This window comes from Carica papaya, chromosome 1 (assembly GCF_054855325.1).
Source record: "Carica papaya isolate Zhongbai chromosome 1, ASM5485532v1, whole genome shotgun sequence".
In the NCBI taxonomy this organism is placed as follows: Eukaryota; Viridiplantae; Streptophyta; class Magnoliopsida; order Brassicales; family Caricaceae; genus Carica; species Carica papaya.
Genome location: NC_142309.1, coordinates 21,381,175 through 21,402,570, shown reverse-complemented (window position 1 = coordinate 21,402,570; position 21,396 = coordinate 21,381,175). Strand labels below are relative to the sequence as shown.

Here is a 21,396-nt window from a genome sequence, read left to right as displayed (position 1 = left end):
ACAACTGATGAAGGAGACAAACAACATTGAATAACAAGGTGCATAATGTATTGTTTAAAAGGGAACCTTTACTCCACCACGCTCATATAGAACTATGATAAAACGCCTCAAGCAAATGTACTTGCTCTCCTCATCTGGATTTGAAATGATTGCACAGTAGGCATCATTCAGTAAATTAAGATCTAAAGTAAACTTGAAGACATTTGCCCAAAGTCGTCCTTTCATTGTAGTGACTGATTCAATGAATGGATCTCTGGCATCGCCACCATCTTTCAGATTAAGAGCCTCATCAACTTGCTCAAGTGCAGCAAGAGCAAACTGGCAGGCACCTTCACTAATGTTATATTGCTCAAATATTTGCATCGCCCACTGATAGTAATAAAGCTTCCATGCAGCAGCTGACACCTTACCATCTGAAGTTTTCCCTATCGCCCCAAGGCCCCAAGAGAAAGAAAACATAAATCCATCCATATCTCAAAAAAATATTAAAAAAAAGGAAAAACAAAAACCATCTGCTTGTTCAGGACATAACTATGATTTTCACCTAATAAACTTACTAAAGCTGAGATGTGGAAATCCTGCTTCATTAGACAAGTTCTGCAAAGCCTCAGAAGCACATTCTCCTGATGAAGCTCTGAAGAAACAAGAAAGATTTGTGTAATAAATGAGCAAACAAGCACATAGCTAAAACTAAAGTAACTAACTACAACCTGCTAGATATTCACCCAATAATTACTGAGGACAAACATAGCATAAACTATCAAAAGAAATTCTGCAGTTCCGTCGCATACGCAGACTAATTTGCAGCCATTTCCAGACAATAGGAAGAAAATAAAGGCTGGTACTAACATATTCACAATAATAAATTGACAAATTAAGAGAACATCAAATACCGGAAAAAACATCGAACAGCTTCCTCAATTTTTCTCTCCTTTAAGGTTCCTCTTAATCCACGCTGTGCTTGATTGAGAAAGCAACATCCCAGGAGATGTTGGAGTAGGCACCAATCACCACTAGTATCCTGAATACTTCTAAAAATTTTCTCCCTTCGTGAATTTTCCTCCACCGCAATAAGTAGGGACTTAAATGACAAAAGATTAAAAGAAAGAGTACTGGCATCAGTTAGAACAAAAAGGCAAGTTACATGTGTACCTCAAAGAAAGAAAAGCAAGTTATATGTATGGATATCTAATGAAGATTCTTTTGAAGTGGAAGGCAGGGAACTAACCTCAACAGCATCATATTGTCCATTCCTAAGTAAGATAACAGCAAGCTCAGTTGAACGTCTCAGGAATGATGAAGATTCATCTCCCATTTTACCCCATATTATCCAGCTGATAAAATTCCACATGAGAGTATTAATAATTTGTGTACTGGGGAGAAATCTTGAAGAAAGTTGTTTCTGTACTCCTGTATAACTTTGACTACTCAGTAGAAGCACCATTGCCAATGTGAAATCACATTTCCCAAGCCTCTTATCCCTTGATCTTTTATTAAAGTTGCCATCTGAGTAGATGAAAAGAGACAAGAATTTCAAGCCAAAGTCATATGACTGATTTCTGCCAATCTCAAATAATCAAAAACCTGTAACATTTTTGCAGAGCACCTAAAATGGTTGAGCACATTTCACTCTTCTCCCACCAGCCCTTAAAATGGTGACCTTAGCCCTACAAAGGAACAAATTCCTCCCAATCCAAGAGCTTTCAACACTAAATTTTACCCTCATTAAGGATAATTTCCATTAGCTTATTACTTGATTCCCTTGAACAAATTTGTTCCTTCCCATCTACCACTAAATAAACGACCTCAATTTTACAGTTACAAACGTATCACCCAAACAATTTTGAAAAGACGGAATAAAATTTATCATATGAACTAAAATTAACATTTCAAAAGAATAATTATTCTTTTTTTTTTTTACTTAGTGGCATATGTTAGAGGATAATTAAGTTCTCTTTTTCTGTTCTTTTTTTAATGAAATAGAAGAAATTTGGATATTTAATTTCGAAGAACCCATCTTAGAGTATTTATTAAATATGTAAGTCACATACTAATATCAGATAAGAAAATATAAAATTTCCAAACAACCAAAAACTTTGATAGTAGATCCAATTTTAGTTACAGTATGTTAACTTCTCGAGTCTCCTATGTTATCATTTCAATTTAAATTTCATATAGCCACTAAATTCCTCATTTGCTTCGTTTAATTACAACGGATAACATATATCAGTTCCTTTTTCTTTCTTCTTTTAATTACAAAACTGTGGGAAAATTGAATTTTTGTCTAATTTCTGTAAATTATGTTAGAGCATAATATCAAATTTAGAAATGCAAATATTAAAAATACCACATAGAATAACATATAATCTACAAACGAATATCAATAAGTATGAGGAGACTCCATTTGTAGGCATTTTCCTTCTAGAAATATATTAGAAACTATATTCTGAAAGAAAACATAGATATAAATTCTTCTGTGGATTGTAGCTGAGTCTTTGCAGCCAAATCCCAAATTTATTAAATACATTTCCCATTTTAATGAAAATAACCAAGACTATTAAATCACTATATATAAATTTTGGTATGACCAAGTCAAGCTAACAATTCTACCTTAAAACCCCAATATAACTCACCGATTTGCAATGATGAAAGCTGAGAACTAAAATCTTCAATTGAAGGCGATTCAGATGGAGAGGTGCTAAAGAAGAGAATAATGGACCACTCGAAAGCAATTTCTTGAATGAACGGAATCAGCTCGAGTTTTATTTTGCATATGTCATCATGTGACATGTTAATCTGCAAAAGAAAGAGATGAAAGTAATGAATATCAGCTTATCTAATCATGATATTTAAAAAATTCTCAAAAGAAGAAACCATATATAACACATGCAACTGCACTCGTACAAACAGAGACATAATTCAAAGAACACTTTTTTGGATGGCATTTAGAAGGTGTTTCTGGTTTCTGAAACATAGTGCTTAAAACACATAGATGCTAATGCGGAAATAGGCAGTAACATGTTTGAATAGAGGTGCTTGTTTTGGCAAAAAAAGATTAGGATAAATAAGTAATTGAACATATTAAGAAAAAATAAGCCCTTGCCAATAGATTAGAAGTCAAGAGAGATGCTTTTCTCCCGCATAAGCTGTTCTAAAAAACCTGAAAAGCAGTTTGCTTATTATATTACCAAATAAGTAAATTTAATCAGAGAGCTTCAAGTTCTTTACAAACCTAATAAGCTCAGTGGACTACCATCTTCAGTCTAACCAGTCTGCCCCTGGTGCTTGTATCAAACATTTAAAATAGGAACAACCAAGCATGAACGAGAAAACGTCCATGACAAGCACAAAGGGACTTTTTCTCATACATGTATCTGAAGTACGGTTTTACATTTGACTCTTTGCATGCCTAGGCCACTATCCTTCGAATAGCAGATTCACTTTAAGCCTAAAAGTGCAGTAACACAAGTACACTTGACATGATAAAATCCAAGTTAGAAGCTAATACTTCTCTTTCCCTAGCTAATAAATGTAAAAATCAATACTTCGCCTAAGGGAGTCTCCTATTTTCCTTGGCAAGTAAAAATTTGTAGAAGAAGACAGAACAGGTAAAACCCAGGAATAGTAGTACATATGAAAAAAATTTCCATGAACCTACCTGCAAAAAAAGCCTAACCATTAGCAAAATAAATATACTGAGCTTCCCCGACAGATGACCCTAACAAATCATCGTTCCTTTTTCATTCTTTATCTCCTTGAACGAGATTCTATTAGTACCCATTTGGTTGAACTTCAGCTTCTACTGTGCAGTAAAAGGGCAGCCCATGCCCTCCTTTAATTAGCAAATAAGCACATTATTTCTTTAATTTCCCTTACATGTTTGAACAAAAAATAGTAACAGAAGGGAGGGCGAAAGAAAGAAAGACAGTTGTATTAAAGAGAGGATATAATTAGGTCAAAGGGCATTATAGTATATTACACCCTGCGTAATTAATGGTTTGTTTTCTTTTCTATTCTTAAAAACTTGTATATACAAGAATTGTAATATTCAATAAAATACATATTCAGTCATTCTTAACATGGGATCAGAGTTCTAGGTTAAGAAACCCCTAAATTCTTTAAATTCAACCTTTATTGCTTAAATAAGGAAACTCTAAAAGGAGCCAGCCTCTATCGCCGGCCAACACCAGATTGATCATCTCCACCACAGGCCCCCTAGAACCTCATGGCCAGAAGCAGCCAAAAGGTACGGCTCAGTCACCAGTCGCCAGAACTGCACGCCTGTACCTGCACAACCCCAGCCCGACTAGCCTTGCCGCAACTGCGTGCTTAGCTGCCTTGCCTGCACACAGCCAGCCGCGCACACAACTAGCCAAGGCCCCTCCTACCACGCGCATCTTTGTCCAGGTTGTCAAGAGCCGCACTACCGCCTTTTTGCTCAGCCATTCAAGCCGGTGGTTCTGTTCAGAGCACGCAGCCCTGCTACCTACTGGAAACATCCTTCCCATGACCTTATATTTGGCTTTAATTTGTGCTATAACTCTTAGAATATGTCAGAAGTTACATCCCAAAGTACGGGAACAAATTCCCACATGGGAAACCCTACCCAAAATAATAGTGAATTTCAGTAAATCCAAACAAACTACTTATCACTACAGCGGAAAAGACTACTTGAGTTGGACGTAATTAATTTGGATCACCCTTAAGGGAAAAGGAACGCTCAGCCACCTCTTAGGCACTAGATCAAAACCAAGAGACCCAACCTTTGACACATGGGATGAGGAAAATTCAATGATTAAGCATGGCTTTGGAACTCTATGTCGCCATATATAAGTAAAACAGTTATGTTCCTGTCCACAGCCAAATAAGTGTAGGATGCAATCAAAAAAACTTATTTTAAAGTGAAAAATGCAGCTCAATTTTATGATTTGGACGTCAAGACATAATCCATGAAGCAAGAAAACAGGTCAATCATTGATATTCTAATATGCTGAAAGGTTGATGGCAGGAATTAGACCAATACCGGAGCCTTATGATGGACTACAATAGGCATGCAGCCCACCTCAAACAGTTTATGGATAAAGATCAGGCTTATCAGTTTTTAGCATGACTCAACCAGGACTTTGATCAAATAAGGGTCTAGGAGGAAATAGCAACTTCAAATTGTTTTGTTTAGAGAAGAATTAGCAGCATGCAACGATATGCATAAAATTTTCTGCAAATCAATGTCAGACCAAACATTAATCCAACTACTTGAGTTTGCTGCTAAGGAGTCCCGAGCATTTCCATGCCCGAATAATATGAAACCAAACCTATGCTAAGGCCAATTTATTTTTTATGTCAAAACAAAATTTAAGGAAGATATCTTTTAAAAATATAAAGTGTAGTATTAATATGAGCACCAAGGGGATGTCAACCCAGTACAAAAAAATACAAGATATGAAGAAAAGGAAAACTGACCTGCCCACTTATGCTCACCAGATAGTTTACAAAGAGTAGAATGCTCCATGCAGATTCAAACATCACCTTTGCAATCTGGGAAGTCATCTGGACCAGGATGGAACTGCCTATATTGAATATTGTTTCAGCACCACTGTTGTGTCTTGTTTTTTGAGGAACTAGGAATTGTAGATAGCTCTCAATTACATTCAAGACTTTTCCCCAGTAAACAGCTTTTTTAAGCAGCGCATGAAGAGACAACAGCATGTCAACAGAGAATTTTCTCAGAGATCTATGATCTGACAGTTCCTTCTCCCAAGCAATATCAGCACTAAGGTCTGACAAATTATTCAGAGCTAGTGATGAATAATCTCCTGTTTGCAGAATCTTCAGTAGGCGACGGATAATTTCCTCAGATGAAATGCTAGGTGTGCCAAAAAGTGATTCATAAAATATAGCAGAGGAGCTTTTGCCGAATTGTTGGCTTATTCTAGTGATGCATCTAATAACTTCAGTGAGAATCTCATCTTCATCATCAGGTAAATCCACACCAAAGTTTACAGGATCACCAAGTTCATCAGAAGAACCTAGAAAAGAGGTTCAAAAGAAAGTACATTCAAAAAAGGATTGCAAATTTTTTTGCTTTGCTTGCTAAAAAATAGTTGCAATACGAAACGCCACAAACAGCAAGAAAGGAAATTCATTCTGCTCTGCCAAAAAGGAAGAATCCTCTATATACCATCAACAAGCAGTTCAGTTTTTTCCAAGTCACGAAACAAAGACAAAGAATGCTTCCTGATTAAACCAACAACTCCTTCTGAAGACTGGACAAGCAAAGCAAGTGGTTCATTGCTTTTGCACCAGTAATGGAAATACCTAGCACAAAAACTCTTCCACCAGCAAATTGACATGGAACTTTCAGAAAAACCCTGGCAAGGCATAAAAAGAACATCAGCTTTCTTACACCACTATACTCATCGCATCACCACGTGAAGGACAAAGATGAAACATATAGTAAAATAACAAAGAAGCGAGGACCTCATGTTCAACCAGTGAAATGATCTCGGTTTTGAGTCTATCTGCATTTAAGGACTGAAACTCTGAGTCAGTCCAGTGCTTGTTATAATCCAGCAACGTTGCCCGTAGAACATTATTATTATAAACTCCTGGAAGAAAAAGCCTGCGTAAGAAAATAGAAGATACAAATGGCATGATTTGTTCCTGCAAAACCATAAAAATGTTGTTAGCCAACATATATTTTTATCAGAAAAAATTCCATATGATTATGAAAAAAATCATTAACGGAAGAAAGCATGAAAAGGGCACCAATTATAGGAAAAGAAATGCATTTCACTAGAGTACAACTCTGTATTTTTACTTCACAGTTTCAACCCTGTATTTTAACTAAATCAAAACAACCTTCTCATTTACTCAATCATGATATATCTAGACAACATTTCACAAGTCACATGTACAGGTGCCTCAGCTGCAATCACATTACTTGTTACTGAGAACCAATTGGTCATTCATGTTTTTTGTTATTGATTTGATAATTAAAACTCTCACCAAATAAATCGTGACATAACTGCACACGAAGTGTTCACATGAATTACATGTCTAGGAGAACTGAGGAAATGTCACTGTCATTAAGCCAATAAAGGTAAGTTCTAATCAGGAATCCCCATCTAACCTCATGGAACAAATTGGATTTTGGGTAAAGCAGCGAGAGATGAGAGGAGTTTAGGATAGACCAACCCCTAGGACGTATACCCGAAGGAGGAAAACAATAGAGAAGGGGATTTTGGTGTCATGGTAGACGTGATGTGCATGTCCAACTCTCTTTCTGTTCCAAGTTCTTATTTGCCAGCAGCTTATATTCTTCTCCAGCAACAAATTTTTGCTTACCGGCCGTATCTCTCCTTATCTCTCTCTCGATTTTCTTTCTTACTTCTATAGAAGACAAACTTTAACCTAGGTCACATTGCCGTCCATTCTCCTTGAGGGCTGCTACGAAAGTAGGTCAGAAAAGTAAAAGGGGCGGGATTTAGAAAGGGTCCGCTGGCCCTGGCCAGCTAGGAGGGGTGAATGACGTCAATTTGGAAACAGTTCTTCCTGGTAGATCATAAATCCTTTGATGTAATCAGTGAAGGAAGGGAGAAAGAAGTGATCCACATATGTGAGAACAGGAGGGGATTTAGAGTTTCGATCACACTGGTTGACAAGGATGTGGGTGGCCCATTGATGTCTTTGCCGATTTTTACTAGAGAAAAGGGGGGGGGGAGAACTTGGGGTAAACAGTTGGTTGGGGAAGATCACAATCTCTTTATCGTGGTGGGAAAGAACAGATTTGGAAGGTACCTTGTACTGACTGAGATGAGAGGAAAAGACAGAAAGCAAATTCTATACCTGAGGGCATCAAGGCTAGGGGATGGTGAAAAATGATGAAAGTTGTGTACAAGTTGATGAGACAGCCACTGACGAACCCAGATAAGGAGACTGAGGTGGAAGGAGGTAACAAGATAGAAGTTGAGATTAAAACAATTAAGCAGTGAAGTGCTTGGTTACCATGCCCGCATTATGGCACCATCCTCAAAATCTTGGTGGAAGTGGAGTGCAAACAATCCTTCGCAGATTTGATTGGAGATGGAAAGATTGATTGGAGTCGGGTAAGGAAGACAGGATCCAAGAAGCAGATGGGTCGGGAAAATTTCAAAATTCAAAAAGAAGCCTGTGGAAGTCACGTGATGGATGAAGGGAAGGAAGCTATGGTTGGGCTGGCAGGTGGTGGGCCAAAGAAAGGAAGGAATATTGACCATATGGAAGAAGATTTTGTTGGACAGGCAGGGTTTCATGAGTTATACAAGGTGGTATGTTGGTAAATGGGATAAGATAAGGTTTTGGGATGATGAATGGATTGGTAATTTCATAATAAAAGACAGATTTCAGAGAACTTTCCCCATTGCACAAAATAGAAACATGTTTATGGAAGAGGCTTACTTTGTCAGTGGGGTGGACAGAGTGTGAAATGTGCAGGTTACCAGAAATTTGAATGATTGGGAGGTGGATGACTACCAACAAGTAATGCTTATTGTGTCCCAAGCCAATCTAGGCAACTAGCCAGACCTTAGGTCATGGACTCTTGAAAAAAAAGGTTTATTCTCTGTGAAATCCTTCTACTGGCAGCTGAATAATGGTGAGGATAGAACTCTTCTCGTTTTTCCATTCAAACAGATTTGGAAGATAAAAGGTCCTCCAAGAATGGCGTTTTTACAAGGGAAGCATGCAAGGGAAGTATTCTGATGATTGACATGTTGATGAGAAGGCGCAGATGCATGGTTAAATCAATGTTTCATGTGTAAATTGGATGCAGAAACGTGTAATCATTTACTATTGTGGTGCCCAATGGTGAAATGTAAATGCATTGTACAAGGGTAGGTACCTCCTTGGTATCGATGTTTATAACATATACTACATTTTTATTTTTATTTTTTTAAAAAAAAAGTAAATTTGGTGGATGTTCATAGTGTATTGGATACCCGATTTAGGTAACAGGTAGTTCTTCCTTCTCTAAGAGCTTCGCAGGGGCTTTTAATTATACGGATACTAGGGCAACCAGGAAGGTAGATATACTAGAAGGAAATTTCTCATTGTCCTCGTTCTAGCTTTAGGGACTTACCATTATCTAATGCCCAATTTACATGGTTAGTCAATAGACAGGGAGTAGTTTCCTCTCTACTGGACCGCTTTCTGGTCTCATCACAATGGCAGGATAGTTTTCCAAATCCGGTGCAAGAGGTGATTCCTAGACCTGTCTCTAACCATTTTTCAGTCTTCCTTGAATCCCAACAGGTAAGTTGGAGCCACACCCGTTTCAGGTTTGAAAATATGTGGCTGCATCACCCAGGCTTCAAAGATGTGGTTAGAGAAAGGTGGATAGATAAGAATGACAACAGGCTGGGAGGGATTTAAACTCAAACACAAATTTAAAAATTTGAAAGAAAACATTAAAAAGTGGAACAAAGATGCATTCGAGAATGTGTTCTTAAAGAAGGTAGGCACTTTAGAAGAAATGAAACATCTTGATAAATTAGAGGTGGAGGGCACCATCTCTGTTGATCAAACTAGGAGACTTGCAGATCTCAAGGATGAGTTTGAAGTGTGTTGATTAACGGAAAAAGAACTTGGAGACAGAGGACAAAGTTAAAATGGGTTAAGGAGGCGGAGATGCCAATACTCGCCTTTTTCATAGGATGGTTAATGGTCGTCCGAGGAAGAGTATCATTAAAGGAATTAGTTCTTGATAACAATCAGAAGGTTAAAAAAAGGGAGGATGTTGGTAGGAAGATCAAAAAGTTTTTTCAGGGATTGTACTCGGAAGATAAATAACCAGAGGTCTTTCATTGAAGGCTTAGATTGGGAATTGATACGTTTTGACATGGCTAGAGGATGGGAAGACCATTTGAAAATGAGATTACGGGGGCCTATGTGGACTTTGCACAGTGATAAGGCACCAAGCTCCGATTGTTTCATTGTATGGTTCTTCAAGAATTGTTGGAAGTGGTGAAAAGGAACTTGATCAAAATTTTTGAGGAATTATTTTCTTAATGGAAAAATTTGCAAGAGTACTAATTCAAAATTTATCACCTTAATCCCGAAAAAAGATAAGCCCAGGAAGGTGTCTAATTATAGACCTATAAGTCTAGTGAGTAGTATCTATAAGATCTGTCCACCCCCTACAAATGTATATGATTTCCAGTCATCAGAGTACATTTGTAGGGGGTGGACAGATCTTAGATGCATTTCTAGTAGTAAATGAAGTTGTAGAATACACTAGAAGATCTAAAAGGAAATGATTAATCCTGACACTTGACTTCGAGAAGGCTTATGATCGAGTGAATTGGAGATTCCTAGATAGGCTATTGGAGCGAAAAAGTTTTGGGATAGATGGAGAAAATGGATATAGGGATGCTTGAGTTCTTTCTATTTTGCAGTAATTGTCAACAAGAAACCATAGAACTGGGTTAAGACTATCAAAGATTTGAGACGAGGGGATTCTCTATTCCCTTTTTTATTCATTATTGTTGACATTTTGAGCAAAATGCTCTCAAAAGATGAGAGAAGGGAATGCGTGAAGGTCTTGAGAGTTGGTGATAAAAATGTTGAGGTGTCACACATCCAGTTTGTGGATGATACAATCATTTTCCTACAACATGACAGCCAATCCATCTTAGGATTCTTATTCTTATTCAGGTATTCAGGCTTAAAGATAACCTGGGCAAGCGTGGCTTAATAAGGATCAATATAGGTTAGGTTTTGATGAATAGATTAATGACATTTTAAGTCGGAGTGGCCTATTAGCTACCTAGGGGTTCCCCCAACAGTAACCTGAGCTATAGGCGGTTTTTGGGAGAGGATAGAGAATAATATTGCTAGGAGGCTAGAGAGTTGGAAGAATAGTCTCTTCACCTTAGCAGAAGTGTCACATTGATTAAAGCGTGTCCTTCTAGCATTCCACTTTACTATTTATTCCTGTTTATGTTTAAAATGCATGGAGGGTAGTTGATAGGATTGAGAGTCACATGAGAAAATTCTTATGGTCTGGGATTAGGGATGAGTCTAAGGACCATCTAGTAAGTTGGCATATGTGTATCAGATGATTGGGGATAGAGTCGTTAAAAGCATCCACAAGAGCAGCAGAATTGGATGCGATGTCATTGCTCAAAGGTATGCCTCTCACCGAAGCCCTTAGAAAGCCATCTCACAAGTGTACCCTATATTCCTTTCTCATACCCGTCTACAAGTGGGAAATGGCTGCACGTTGAGATCTTGGGAGCTTGTTGGTTGGGTAACCAATCAATAGCCTCTAAATTTCCAAGGATACATAGGCTCTCTTCAAGATGTAATGCCCCTAAATCTCAACTCGCAACAATGCTAGGCAGGATGTCTTGGAATTTCTATTTCTCTAAAAACCTTTTGAATAGGGAGACCATTGATACGTACACCCTTTTGGATTTATGGGTATCTCCATTTCCCCCCAACCTGACAAAAGACTCTGGAACCTGAAAACCTCAGGCCTATTTTCTTGCTAATCCCTCTTTGAACACTTCACTTAAAACCCCACCGACACACATATCAATGTTGCTAAGGGATTTTGAAAAGCTTATACCCCTTCTAATGTGAAGTGCTTTGCTTGGACAGCAAGTCATCAAAGGCTTAAGACAAACGCCTTATTCCAAGTCCACTGTCCTAGTGCCTTTTCTCCTAACATGTGTGTGATGTGTTTGAGAGGTGGGGAAACTCATGCACGTTTGCTCCTTCATTGTAATATGGCTTGGAGGCTGTGGACTGATGTACTTAAGATGTTCGGGTGTTATTGGTTTTGCCTCCAAATGTTGAATGCTTCTTCTGTATGTTTATTGAAGGGAATGGGATTAGGAAGGCAGACAAACCTCTTTGGCAAGGGATTATCTTTGCAACTCGTAGAAGCATTTGCTGGTGTCTAATTCAATTATTTTTAGCAACGGGAAGCCCTCATATTTCAAGTTGTGGGAGGAGCCAACTATATTGGCCACTTTATGGGCCAAAGGGCACGGTCATTTTCCTGATATTTCTTTTACCGACCTCCACTCTCAATGGGATATTTTCATAGACGTATATAGCTTCTTTGCCAAAGGCTATTTAGTTTCTTTTTCTTTTTTGTCCTTTTTTCTAGTTGTTTGGCTTTGGGCCTTCTTTCTCTTCCCTGCTTATTGGGGTTTCTGGTATCTTTCTTCTCTTTGTTGGGTTGTACTTCTCTCTTTTTTCAATAAAATCTTCTTTTATCCAAAAAAAAAGAAACTTCAACTACAAGCTTGAGATTCTTGCAATTGGAAGTGTTAGGTGACAAAGCAAGAAATAAAGGGTGAATAAAATTTTCAAACCCCGAAATGACTATGACAAACAAAAGAACAGAAAACTAGCTTTATTATGCTATTCTGATGCCAAAATATTTGTAACTAAGACGTTAGAGAAAAGATCTAGTCAATGGGTTAGTGAACAATTAGAAGTTTCCAATCACTATTAACAAAAGTAAAAAAAAAATGACCAGTTCTAAAATCCCTAGCCACTTTCCCTGGTTGGATACAATAGACAATTATACATCTTGATTGACCTCAAAGACAATGTTAGAGCATTTCAGAAAGATAGCATAACTTCATTTTTTATATTCATCAATTGAACTTAATCACAAGTAGATGAACATCCAGAACTTCCAGAGAAGTTATTTGAAACCAATCCTAATGAAGCTTGATAATGTTTTTCTGACAATTCATTATTTTAGTGCTTAAATAAAACCTCATTAGAAAAGCAGTTCAATCCTTCTAATAAATATATAAAAAATTAACCTACGCTCCTCAAAGAAGGACAATAATTAGTCCATGAAGTCTCCAGAAATATTTTCCTATAACTAAAGCTAACACGTTGACAAGCTACAGATGTCATTCTAAGATACAAGTATAGGTTTTCAAAGTAAAGAATCGTGGCTATAATTCTATATGAACTCATTAAAGTGTTTGTGATTTATCCTGGAAGATTTTATTGCAAGTACTGACAAAGTTAAAATACGAAACTATAAAATATATGAAATGACAGCCTATACTTGTTCAGGAAAAAAATGAATGCCAAATAATGACCAATACAAGGCCTGCAACACATCCCCCAACAACATACAGTTGGAAACCACAATGAATCAAAATTAAAATTCAAAATTTCTATAAAAAATGAAATTTGAAGATCAAAGTAAATCAATTACACAAAAGCTAAGCAACAACGACAAAGAAAGATAAAGTCAAAATGACGTTTTTATGCAACGAAAACAACATACTAACAACACCTTTGCAGATGAGAAAATTGAATGCATGATCAAAAGAAGATCATCTGAAGAATGCTCAAAACTTTGAAATAGCTGATCAGCGACAAAATCCTCTTGCAAAGCATAGCACCGTGCTTCCTCCCTATCAAAGAGTCCATGCACAAATAATTGTAAGCCATCAAGAAAAAAAGTGAAGAGATTTATGCATAGAAGCTTGTCTAGATCCCTATACATGCAGCAACAAGTCATTATTTTGTGATGCAGAATGCATTTATCCTATATCTATTAAGCAGATAATCTAGAGCTAATATATTAGGATCTATTATTACAATTTTAGTAGTATCATTATCTATACTTTAAAAAATTCATAGCCTTATCTTCTTTGGGAAAGGTAATTAGATAGCAATAAAAATGCGGGCATAATCTGAATCAATGACACATATTATACTTTTTATCTAAAAAAATTCCTGCATAATCTCACTTTTGACAGCAGTCCAATTAGTAAAAAAAAATCCTTTTGAGATTTTTCTCATTCTTTCTTGTTGTGAGATGCAATTAGCCTAATGACACGTAAGAAACCTTCTCTTAGGAATCATGTCTGGGAAATTTTGGTGCAATATCAATTTTTATCTCAAATCTCAAGTAAACAAATTAGCCCTAATTTGTTCCAATCAATTGGTATCAAAGCAGAAATTCCAACACCCACAAAATCTCAAATCCGGTTAAAACAGATCCTATCATTTGAGGGAAAAAAATAAAATAAAAAACCAGAAAACACAACCCTAAACATCTATTAGATGTCAGTTGCGAAACACCCACAACCAATCGGTAATAATTGACACCAGACCCACTAACAGCTTCATACCACATTGACCAGCCTCTACCCTAAGCTCTGGCCTAAATCTGAAGGGAAACGCACCACACCCTGCTATAAATCTGCCTACCCGCTGAATTACCATATCAACAAATTCATGGCTATAAGGCATCACACTGATGCTCCATGTGCAACCACCTCTTCAAGCTTAAGTCTTGTGCTGGAAGACCGATGTCCTCCACTAACTGCAGATCGGCAACGAATATGTGTGCCCCACAAGTACACCCTTACAAATCTGCTCTATTTTGGTTGTTCTCAAACCAGGTTTGACCAAACATGTTCGAAACTGATTCAGCCTCACCCTTAGTGATTTTGCACCTGTCCAGAGTGCTCTTCTAAAAAGAAAATCTAAGAGAAGAAATTGATAAATCCTGAATTTTCGGATACGTAGAATGTTGGCAAAGAAATTGAGTGATCTTCCTTAAAGTATATTTAATTAGTTAAAAGGGACAGAAAATTGCATTCTCTAACTTTTCAAACTTTAGTCAATTGTGAGAATAAAAGTAATAGGCTTGTAATTCACGAGAGGATTTTTATATAAACAAGTCCATTTCCAATACAACCACATCCATACCAATTCATAAATTATCCTAAGTACACAAATTTGACAAGAACTAGGCGATCTAGAATAACCTTGTCATTCCCTATGGTACAAGGTGACAGGATATTCATGGTATGCACAGGAACAGATCGGATTCTATTGCCAAAATTTCACTACTCAAAAAAAGGCCCCGGAAAGTTATTTTTTTATCTCTTTCATCTTCATCCTGTCTCATAGTGGAGAAGACTGCAGCATCTTGTTTCTGAAAGATCTTTGGCTTGTTGATACCCTTAGCCAACTGATTTCCTCATTTCTATGATCTTTTTCTTCTCATAATGCCCCTATTCAAAACTTCTTTAATCATTTTGATGGGCATTCTCACGGAGCTTATACTTTTTTTGGAAACTTTAACAATCAGGAGACCATTGATAGCTTACCCTTCATAAGTTTACCACAGACTGTCCACTTTCTCACAAGGTTAATACCAAAATTTGGATTTTAGTTTAGACTCTTCCGAAAACCTACACGAATAACCTTATTTGTTAGAATACTTCCTTCCCCAATTTCTAAATTAAAAATTCTCTCTAAGATTAGGATTTTTTTTTCCTGAACCAATGTTCTCAACAAGCTTCAAACAAATGATTTGTTGCAAGCCCAAAGGCATAATCATGTTCTCTAATTACATGATTTGGGAGGGAGGAGAGCCACAATCACCTCTTCCTCACAATGATGTGGCTGAAAACTACGAAGTATGTTGTTTAATATCTTTGAGTTGGTGTTGATAGCTCACTTTCTATTGAATGTTTCATTAATTCATACTTGAACAGGGAGAGAGTGAAAAAAGATGCTAAAAAGCCTTTGGAAAGGAACCTTGATTGCAGATTTTTGGGTGTTGTTGTTGGAGCGCAATCGTACAATTTTAGAAAATCGCTACTTTTCCAATTTCTTTGGGATAGAGTGGTCTTCTTGACCACTTTATGGGCTAAGGCTGATGGAAAGTTTAAAGATATTTTTTTATCTATGTTACATAGAAATTGGGGATGACTGTGTGTTGACCTTGTTTTGTCGTTTTAGCTGCTTTGACTTCTGCTTTTCAGAGGCTTTTAGAGGATGTCTTATCCTCTGTTTTTGTATTTTTTTCCTGTCCTCTATTCTAATAACATTTCTTCTTGTATCAGAAAATACTAGTATTTATATACTTGGACATTTCTTGGTCTAATTAATTTGGGAAATATTACTTAGGAAGCACCAAAAATTTTCTTAAGGACAGTTTTCTTAAGTGTGATGCCCAATAAATATTAGATGTCATAACTATGTTTAGCTCAAATCTCCCACTAGGCATATTATCCTAATTTTTCCTCCACTTCTTTTTTCTTCTTCTAGTTTTTTATTTCAAAAAAAAAAATTATCCTCCATATTTTCTAAGAAACCTTAGAATCATTTCTAGGTATAGCATAAATCTTTGAGTAGTCAAACTAAACCTCATTTGTTCTATAATTCTAGTCAACTTATTACTTGAATTAAAACTATCATCAAAATCTTTGCTGGTGTCAAACAAAGTGCACCAGCATAGATCAAAAAGTAAGCAAATGTGTGACAACTTACTTAGCAGCATTCATACAAGATAACTTGTGAAATACTAGCCCATTATCCTTCAATATCCATATCTTGTCATAAGCAACTTTGACATCAATGTGGGCCCCCTAAATATCAGAACATAAGCAAATACAGTCAAATGAAAAAAAAAGTATATATATAAGAAAAATAAAAGAAATGGAAAATGAAAACACCAGTGTTTTGCCAAAAAAAAAGAATATGCATATTATTACCTCTTCCAAACTGATAGTTTGCATTGTGGACTCCAGCGACAAAGTCATCCTGTCGCCAAAACTAGAATGGAGACTATAGACACTGATCATATCAATGCTACCTTCCTTCAAAAGTCGGAAATGCAAATCAAACAGCAATAGTGAGAACATTCTTAATGGAACAAGAAATACTATTAAGGAGAAAAATTGAAAGAACACGACTCAGGACAAGACATCCTCCTGAAAACTAAGAAAACGAAAAAGAAACCCAATCCCTTTGCAGGTTAGATAAAAAGATATCCTAAAAAAGCCATAAGCCTTGGCCCATAAAGCAGCTAAAAAGGCTAATCTATTCCAAGAAAACGCAAAAGAAACCCAATCCCTTTGCAGGTTAGATAAAGAGATATCCTAAAAAAGCCATAAGCCTTGGCCCATAAAGCAGCTAAAAAGGCTAATCTATCCCAAGAAAAGGAAAGAGGGTTAAATCAGTCCTTTAAGATCCTAGTGTTCCCCTCCAACCACATAAAGAACACAGTTCAGGCTCAGTTATCAATAAAGAAAACTTTTTGAATAAAATCATTAAACAAAACTAAAAAGACTCTCCAGTTCAACTTAGCATTTATCTGTTGATTATCTATTGAAACCATTGATCCATACAACTGTTATGTTTTTTCTTCTGAAAGAAAAAGATTGAACATATAGCAAGGGGCAGAAAGGGGCTACGATGCATGTAAAAAGAGGAAATATTTAAAACTGATCACAATATCAACAAGGTCTCCTCATTTTTCTTAATAGAAAATAAGATCTTCTTAATACTCGTCGTAAACAAGGGACAAACCCTTAGACAAAGAACACAGGTTTTGGAGTCATAAATCTCTCAACACTACCAAGAGAAGATGACACGTCTCCAAAAGACTCCTATTCCTCTCTTACCGAAGCATCTAGAAAGTAGCCAAGGGGATTTTTTTTTTTTGAAATAAAAAGTGTAAGTAGATTAATGAAGGCACCAAGGTAGTGCCGTCCATATACAAAAAATTTACAAGTGGTCAGTAAGAATATCTACAAAGACCGCAAAATCTTCAGAACTATAAAAATCATGTCCCAAAACCATTAAGCCAAAAAAGTGTAACCATATATCTCTAATTTTGACAAATGGTTCTTCTTTTCCCACGAAAGTCCTATTGCTTCTTTCTTTCCAACTAATCCACATTATGGATAAAGGGATGAGACAGGATACACCATTATCGTTCCTCAGTCCCTCCCACGCTAATAATTCAGATCTAACCGTCCCAGCCATTACCCAGGCTGATGCCAAGAAGATTAAAAATAGAACACCATAGGCTGAAGGTGAAAGGAGACCCAATCAGACTGTAGTTACTGGACTCAGCATTGCACTTGCAAAGAAACAACTGTTCACAAGGATCTTACCACGTTTCATCAGATTATCCACAGTCAAAATTCCTTCTTTTACCGCTTCACAAGCGAAAAAAGAGAAACGAGTCGGTGCTTTTGAATTCCACACAGTTTTAGTAGGAAAAATATTGTGGTTCGTCCTGTTGTTACTCACCAAGTGATTGTAGAAGGATTTAACAGAGAAATTACCATTTTTCTTTAACTTCCAGGTGAGTTGGTCAGGGTTGCTGTTGAGTTTGACAGTGTCAAGAAGCTGTAGAAGGTCAATATATTCTCTGATTTCCCAATCTTGAAAGGTGTCTAGAAACAATCACAGACCAAATGCCATCACTGAAAGCATCCTTAACAGAAATGTGTTTGTTTTGGGCGAGAGCATAAATTTTTGGGAACTTGATCATAAGACTAACTGAACCGCACCAAGTATTGTTCCAAAAACTGGTTCTATTACCACAACCCATCAGCTAATTAGTGCAAGCAAAGACATCATTTTGTTGAAGCTGAACACTTTTCCAAAACCCATACCATGCTTTCTGCGATTGCAGGAACTGTCTGTGATTCCCAATCTTGAAAGGTGTCTAGAAACAATCACAGACCAAATGCCATCACCGAAAGCATCCTTAACAGAAATGTGTTTGTTTTGGGCGAGAGCATAAATTTTTGGGAACTTGATCATAAGACTAACTGAACCACACCAAGTATCGTTCCAAAAACTGGTTCTATTACCACAACCCATCAACTAATTAGTGCAAGCAAAGACATCATTTTGTTGAAGCTGAACACTTTTCCAAAACCCATACCATGCTTTCTGCAATTGCAGGAACTGTCTGTGATTCCCTCTCTGTTACCCCTGCCCCATTTGGTCTCAATAATCTTCTTCAATAAGTCGTCATCTTCAGTTCAATATCTCCAAATCCATTTACCCAGAAGAGATCTGTTCAGCTCTTTAAGTGATCTTAGACTGTGACAACCAGCTTTTAACGGGCGTTTCACTTCCTCCCACTAAACCAGGTGGTATTTCTTCTTTTCATTGTTATCCCCCCAAAGGAAATCACACTGAATGGTCTCTAGTTTCTTTGCAACCTTAGAGGGGATGGTACGCACTGACATGTAATAAATGGGAATGTTGGAAAGAGTGCTTTTTATCAAAGTTGATCTCCCACCTTTAGAGAGAAAATTCTTTTTTCTAACCAGCAAGTCTATTCGCAAAAATTTTGATAATTGGGTCCCAAGTTCATGCATCCTAGTACTTAGCGCCTAAGAGGAGACCAAGGTATTTGATAGGCAAGTGTGCTGCAATGCAACCCAAAACCTATGCAAGAGTGGACTCATCAATACCATTTCCAATTCTCACCAATTCTTATTTGTGCATATTGATTTTTAACCCTGAGACCGCTTGGAAGCAAAACAAAGTGCAGTGCAAGTTAAGCAGTCTGGTGATCTCAGGCTGACAGAAGATAAGGGTGTCATCCGCGAAGAATAAATGAGATATTTCAGTTTGTGACCTGCTGCCACCAGAAATTATGCCTTTAATCATACCCACTTCCTTGGCTTGTTCCAAAAGGCGATTTAAGGCCTCCATAACGATAATAAACAGGAGAAGGGAGAGCAGGTCACCTTGCCTTAGCCCCCCTGGAGGCCTTAAAGAAGGATGAAGGTCCTCCATTGACAATGACAGCAAAGCTAGAGGTTAAAATGCAGCTTCTGATCCACTTCCTCCATTTCCAGCCAAAACCCATTCTGTTCAGCAAATAATCAAGGAAATTCCAACAAACATTGTCAAAAGCCTTCTCCATGTCTAATTTGCATATAACGTCATCCCTTTTATTATTAATTATATCATCCACAACTTCATTAGCTATCAAAATGGCAACCGTAATCTGTCTCCCACCGACAAAAGCATGTTGGCAGCAACTAATAATTTGGCCCAAGATAGCGGACAGTTGTTTGGCGAGCACCTTTGAAAGAAACTTGTGTATACAACCAACTAAATTGATCGATCTAAAATCCCTGACATTATGGGCACCTTCTTTTTTTGGAATCATGACTAAGAAAGTGGAGTTGAGTGCTTTAACAAAAGAACCAGATTGATGGAATACATTGAACAGATCAACCACAACCGATTTGATAATTTACCAGTATTCTTACATAAGTTTCATGTTGAAACCGTATGGCCATGGGGCCTTATCCCCATTACACTCCCTAAGACAGCAAAATATTTCCTTATTAGTAAATGGCGCTTCAAGTTGTTTGCTAGCCTCCTCATCCAAACTCTTAAACTGTATGTCATCTAATTTGGGTCTTTTGTTGAAGTCTTTGTTGTACAAAGTCTAGAAGAAACCTTTTGCAGCTTCTCTGATATTATCATTGCCGAAAGTGCAATCAGAACCAATAACTATGTCTTCAACATAATTAGATCTTCGTCTTTGGTTTGTCAAACATTGAAAGTATCTAGTGTTCTTATCCCCGTCTTTCAACCACTTTTCTCTTACTTTCTGCTTCCAAGATATAGCCTCCAAATTAAGTTTGTGAGCAAGCTCAAGTCTAATGTTGTTCCTTTTCTCAGTATCATCAATTGTAAGACCCCCCTCACCCTCCAGCAAGTCAAAATCATCCAGCTCAGTCATTAAATCATTGATGTTACCAAACTCTTTCATTCCAATCTCACGAGTCCATTTTTTCACCTCATCTTTCAATAATTTTAGTTTTTCAACAATTCTATAGCTAGCGGTACCATCGATGTTGCTGATAGTCTAAATTCTCGTGACCATAAATCTAAAGCTGCCAAATTTAATCCATTTATTCTCAAGCCAAAAAGGAACCAGTCCCCAACGGATCCATCAGCAACCAAACAGATAGGAAAATTATCAGAGATTTGACGAGAGAGAACCTTTTGACATAGATCTGGAACAATAAGAATAAGGTCTGTAGCAACCAGGAAGCAAACAATCAATGCGGGAGAAGGAAAGCGAGTTTCTTTGGTTGCTCCAGGTCCATTTACTCCCCATAGGCGGCAGATCGGCCAATTCTACAATAAAAATCTTGTCTTGGAAATCTTGCGCACAGGAAGTGGAGAACTCATCACCCAATCTTTTTGTTCGGCTTAAAATCATATTAAAATCACCCCCAATAATACCTTGTTTCCCCAATCTCATTTGACAGTAGGCCAGTTCTCTCCAAAGACAAGCACACTCAACAATAGTACCTCTACAGTAGACCCCCACAAAGAACCATTCTTCTAAACTACTTTTGTTGACGAAGAGGCATGAAAGGGTTATAGTGTCAGCGTCAACATCTTAAAAAATAATTTTTCCCTTATTCCAAATCACCATAACGCCCCTAGCGGTGCCATTTGCAGCATTGAAATGCCAACCCAAGTCATGAGTACCATAAGCTCTTGATAATTCTCATGTCTACATCTTCCATTTTCATTTCCTGGAGACAGATCAGAGTGGGCTTCCATCTTTTCAAAACA

General features: G+C 37.2%; 1 protein-coding gene across 9 annotated transcripts in view; it reads right to left on the bottom strand.

Annotated features, from left to right (window-relative positions):
* The window catches only part of SAR1 (SUPPRESSOR OF AUXIN RESISTANCE1), a 47,029-nt gene that overhangs the window by 9,814 nt on the left and 15,819 nt on the right, over positions 1–21,396 (bottom strand). For 6 of the 9 annotated variants that reach the window (XM_088221453.1, XM_088221448.1, XM_088221447.1 and 3 more), the window contains 11 exons: positions 16,533–16,637; positions 16,309–16,406; positions 13,301–13,430; positions 6,478–6,660; positions 6,179–6,368; positions 5,461–6,026; positions 2,634–2,796; positions 1,229–1,506; positions 894–1,081; positions 558–634; positions 67–425 (listed from right to left, as the gene is read on the bottom strand). In XM_088221453.1, the coding sequence (XP_088077579.1) occupies positions 67–425; positions 558–634; positions 894–1,081; positions 1,229–1,506; positions 2,634–2,796; positions 5,461–6,026; positions 6,179–6,368; positions 6,478–6,660; positions 13,301–13,430; positions 16,309–16,406; positions 16,533–16,637 (2,337 nt within the window). The remainder of the gene's footprint in view (positions 1–66; positions 426–557; positions 635–893; positions 1,082–1,228; positions 1,507–2,633; positions 2,797–5,460; positions 6,027–6,178; positions 6,369–6,477; positions 6,661–13,300; positions 13,431–16,308; positions 16,407–16,532; positions 16,638–21,396) is intronic. The other 3 variants (XM_088221450.1, XM_088221455.1, XM_088221451.1) reach the window with 2 other exon arrangements.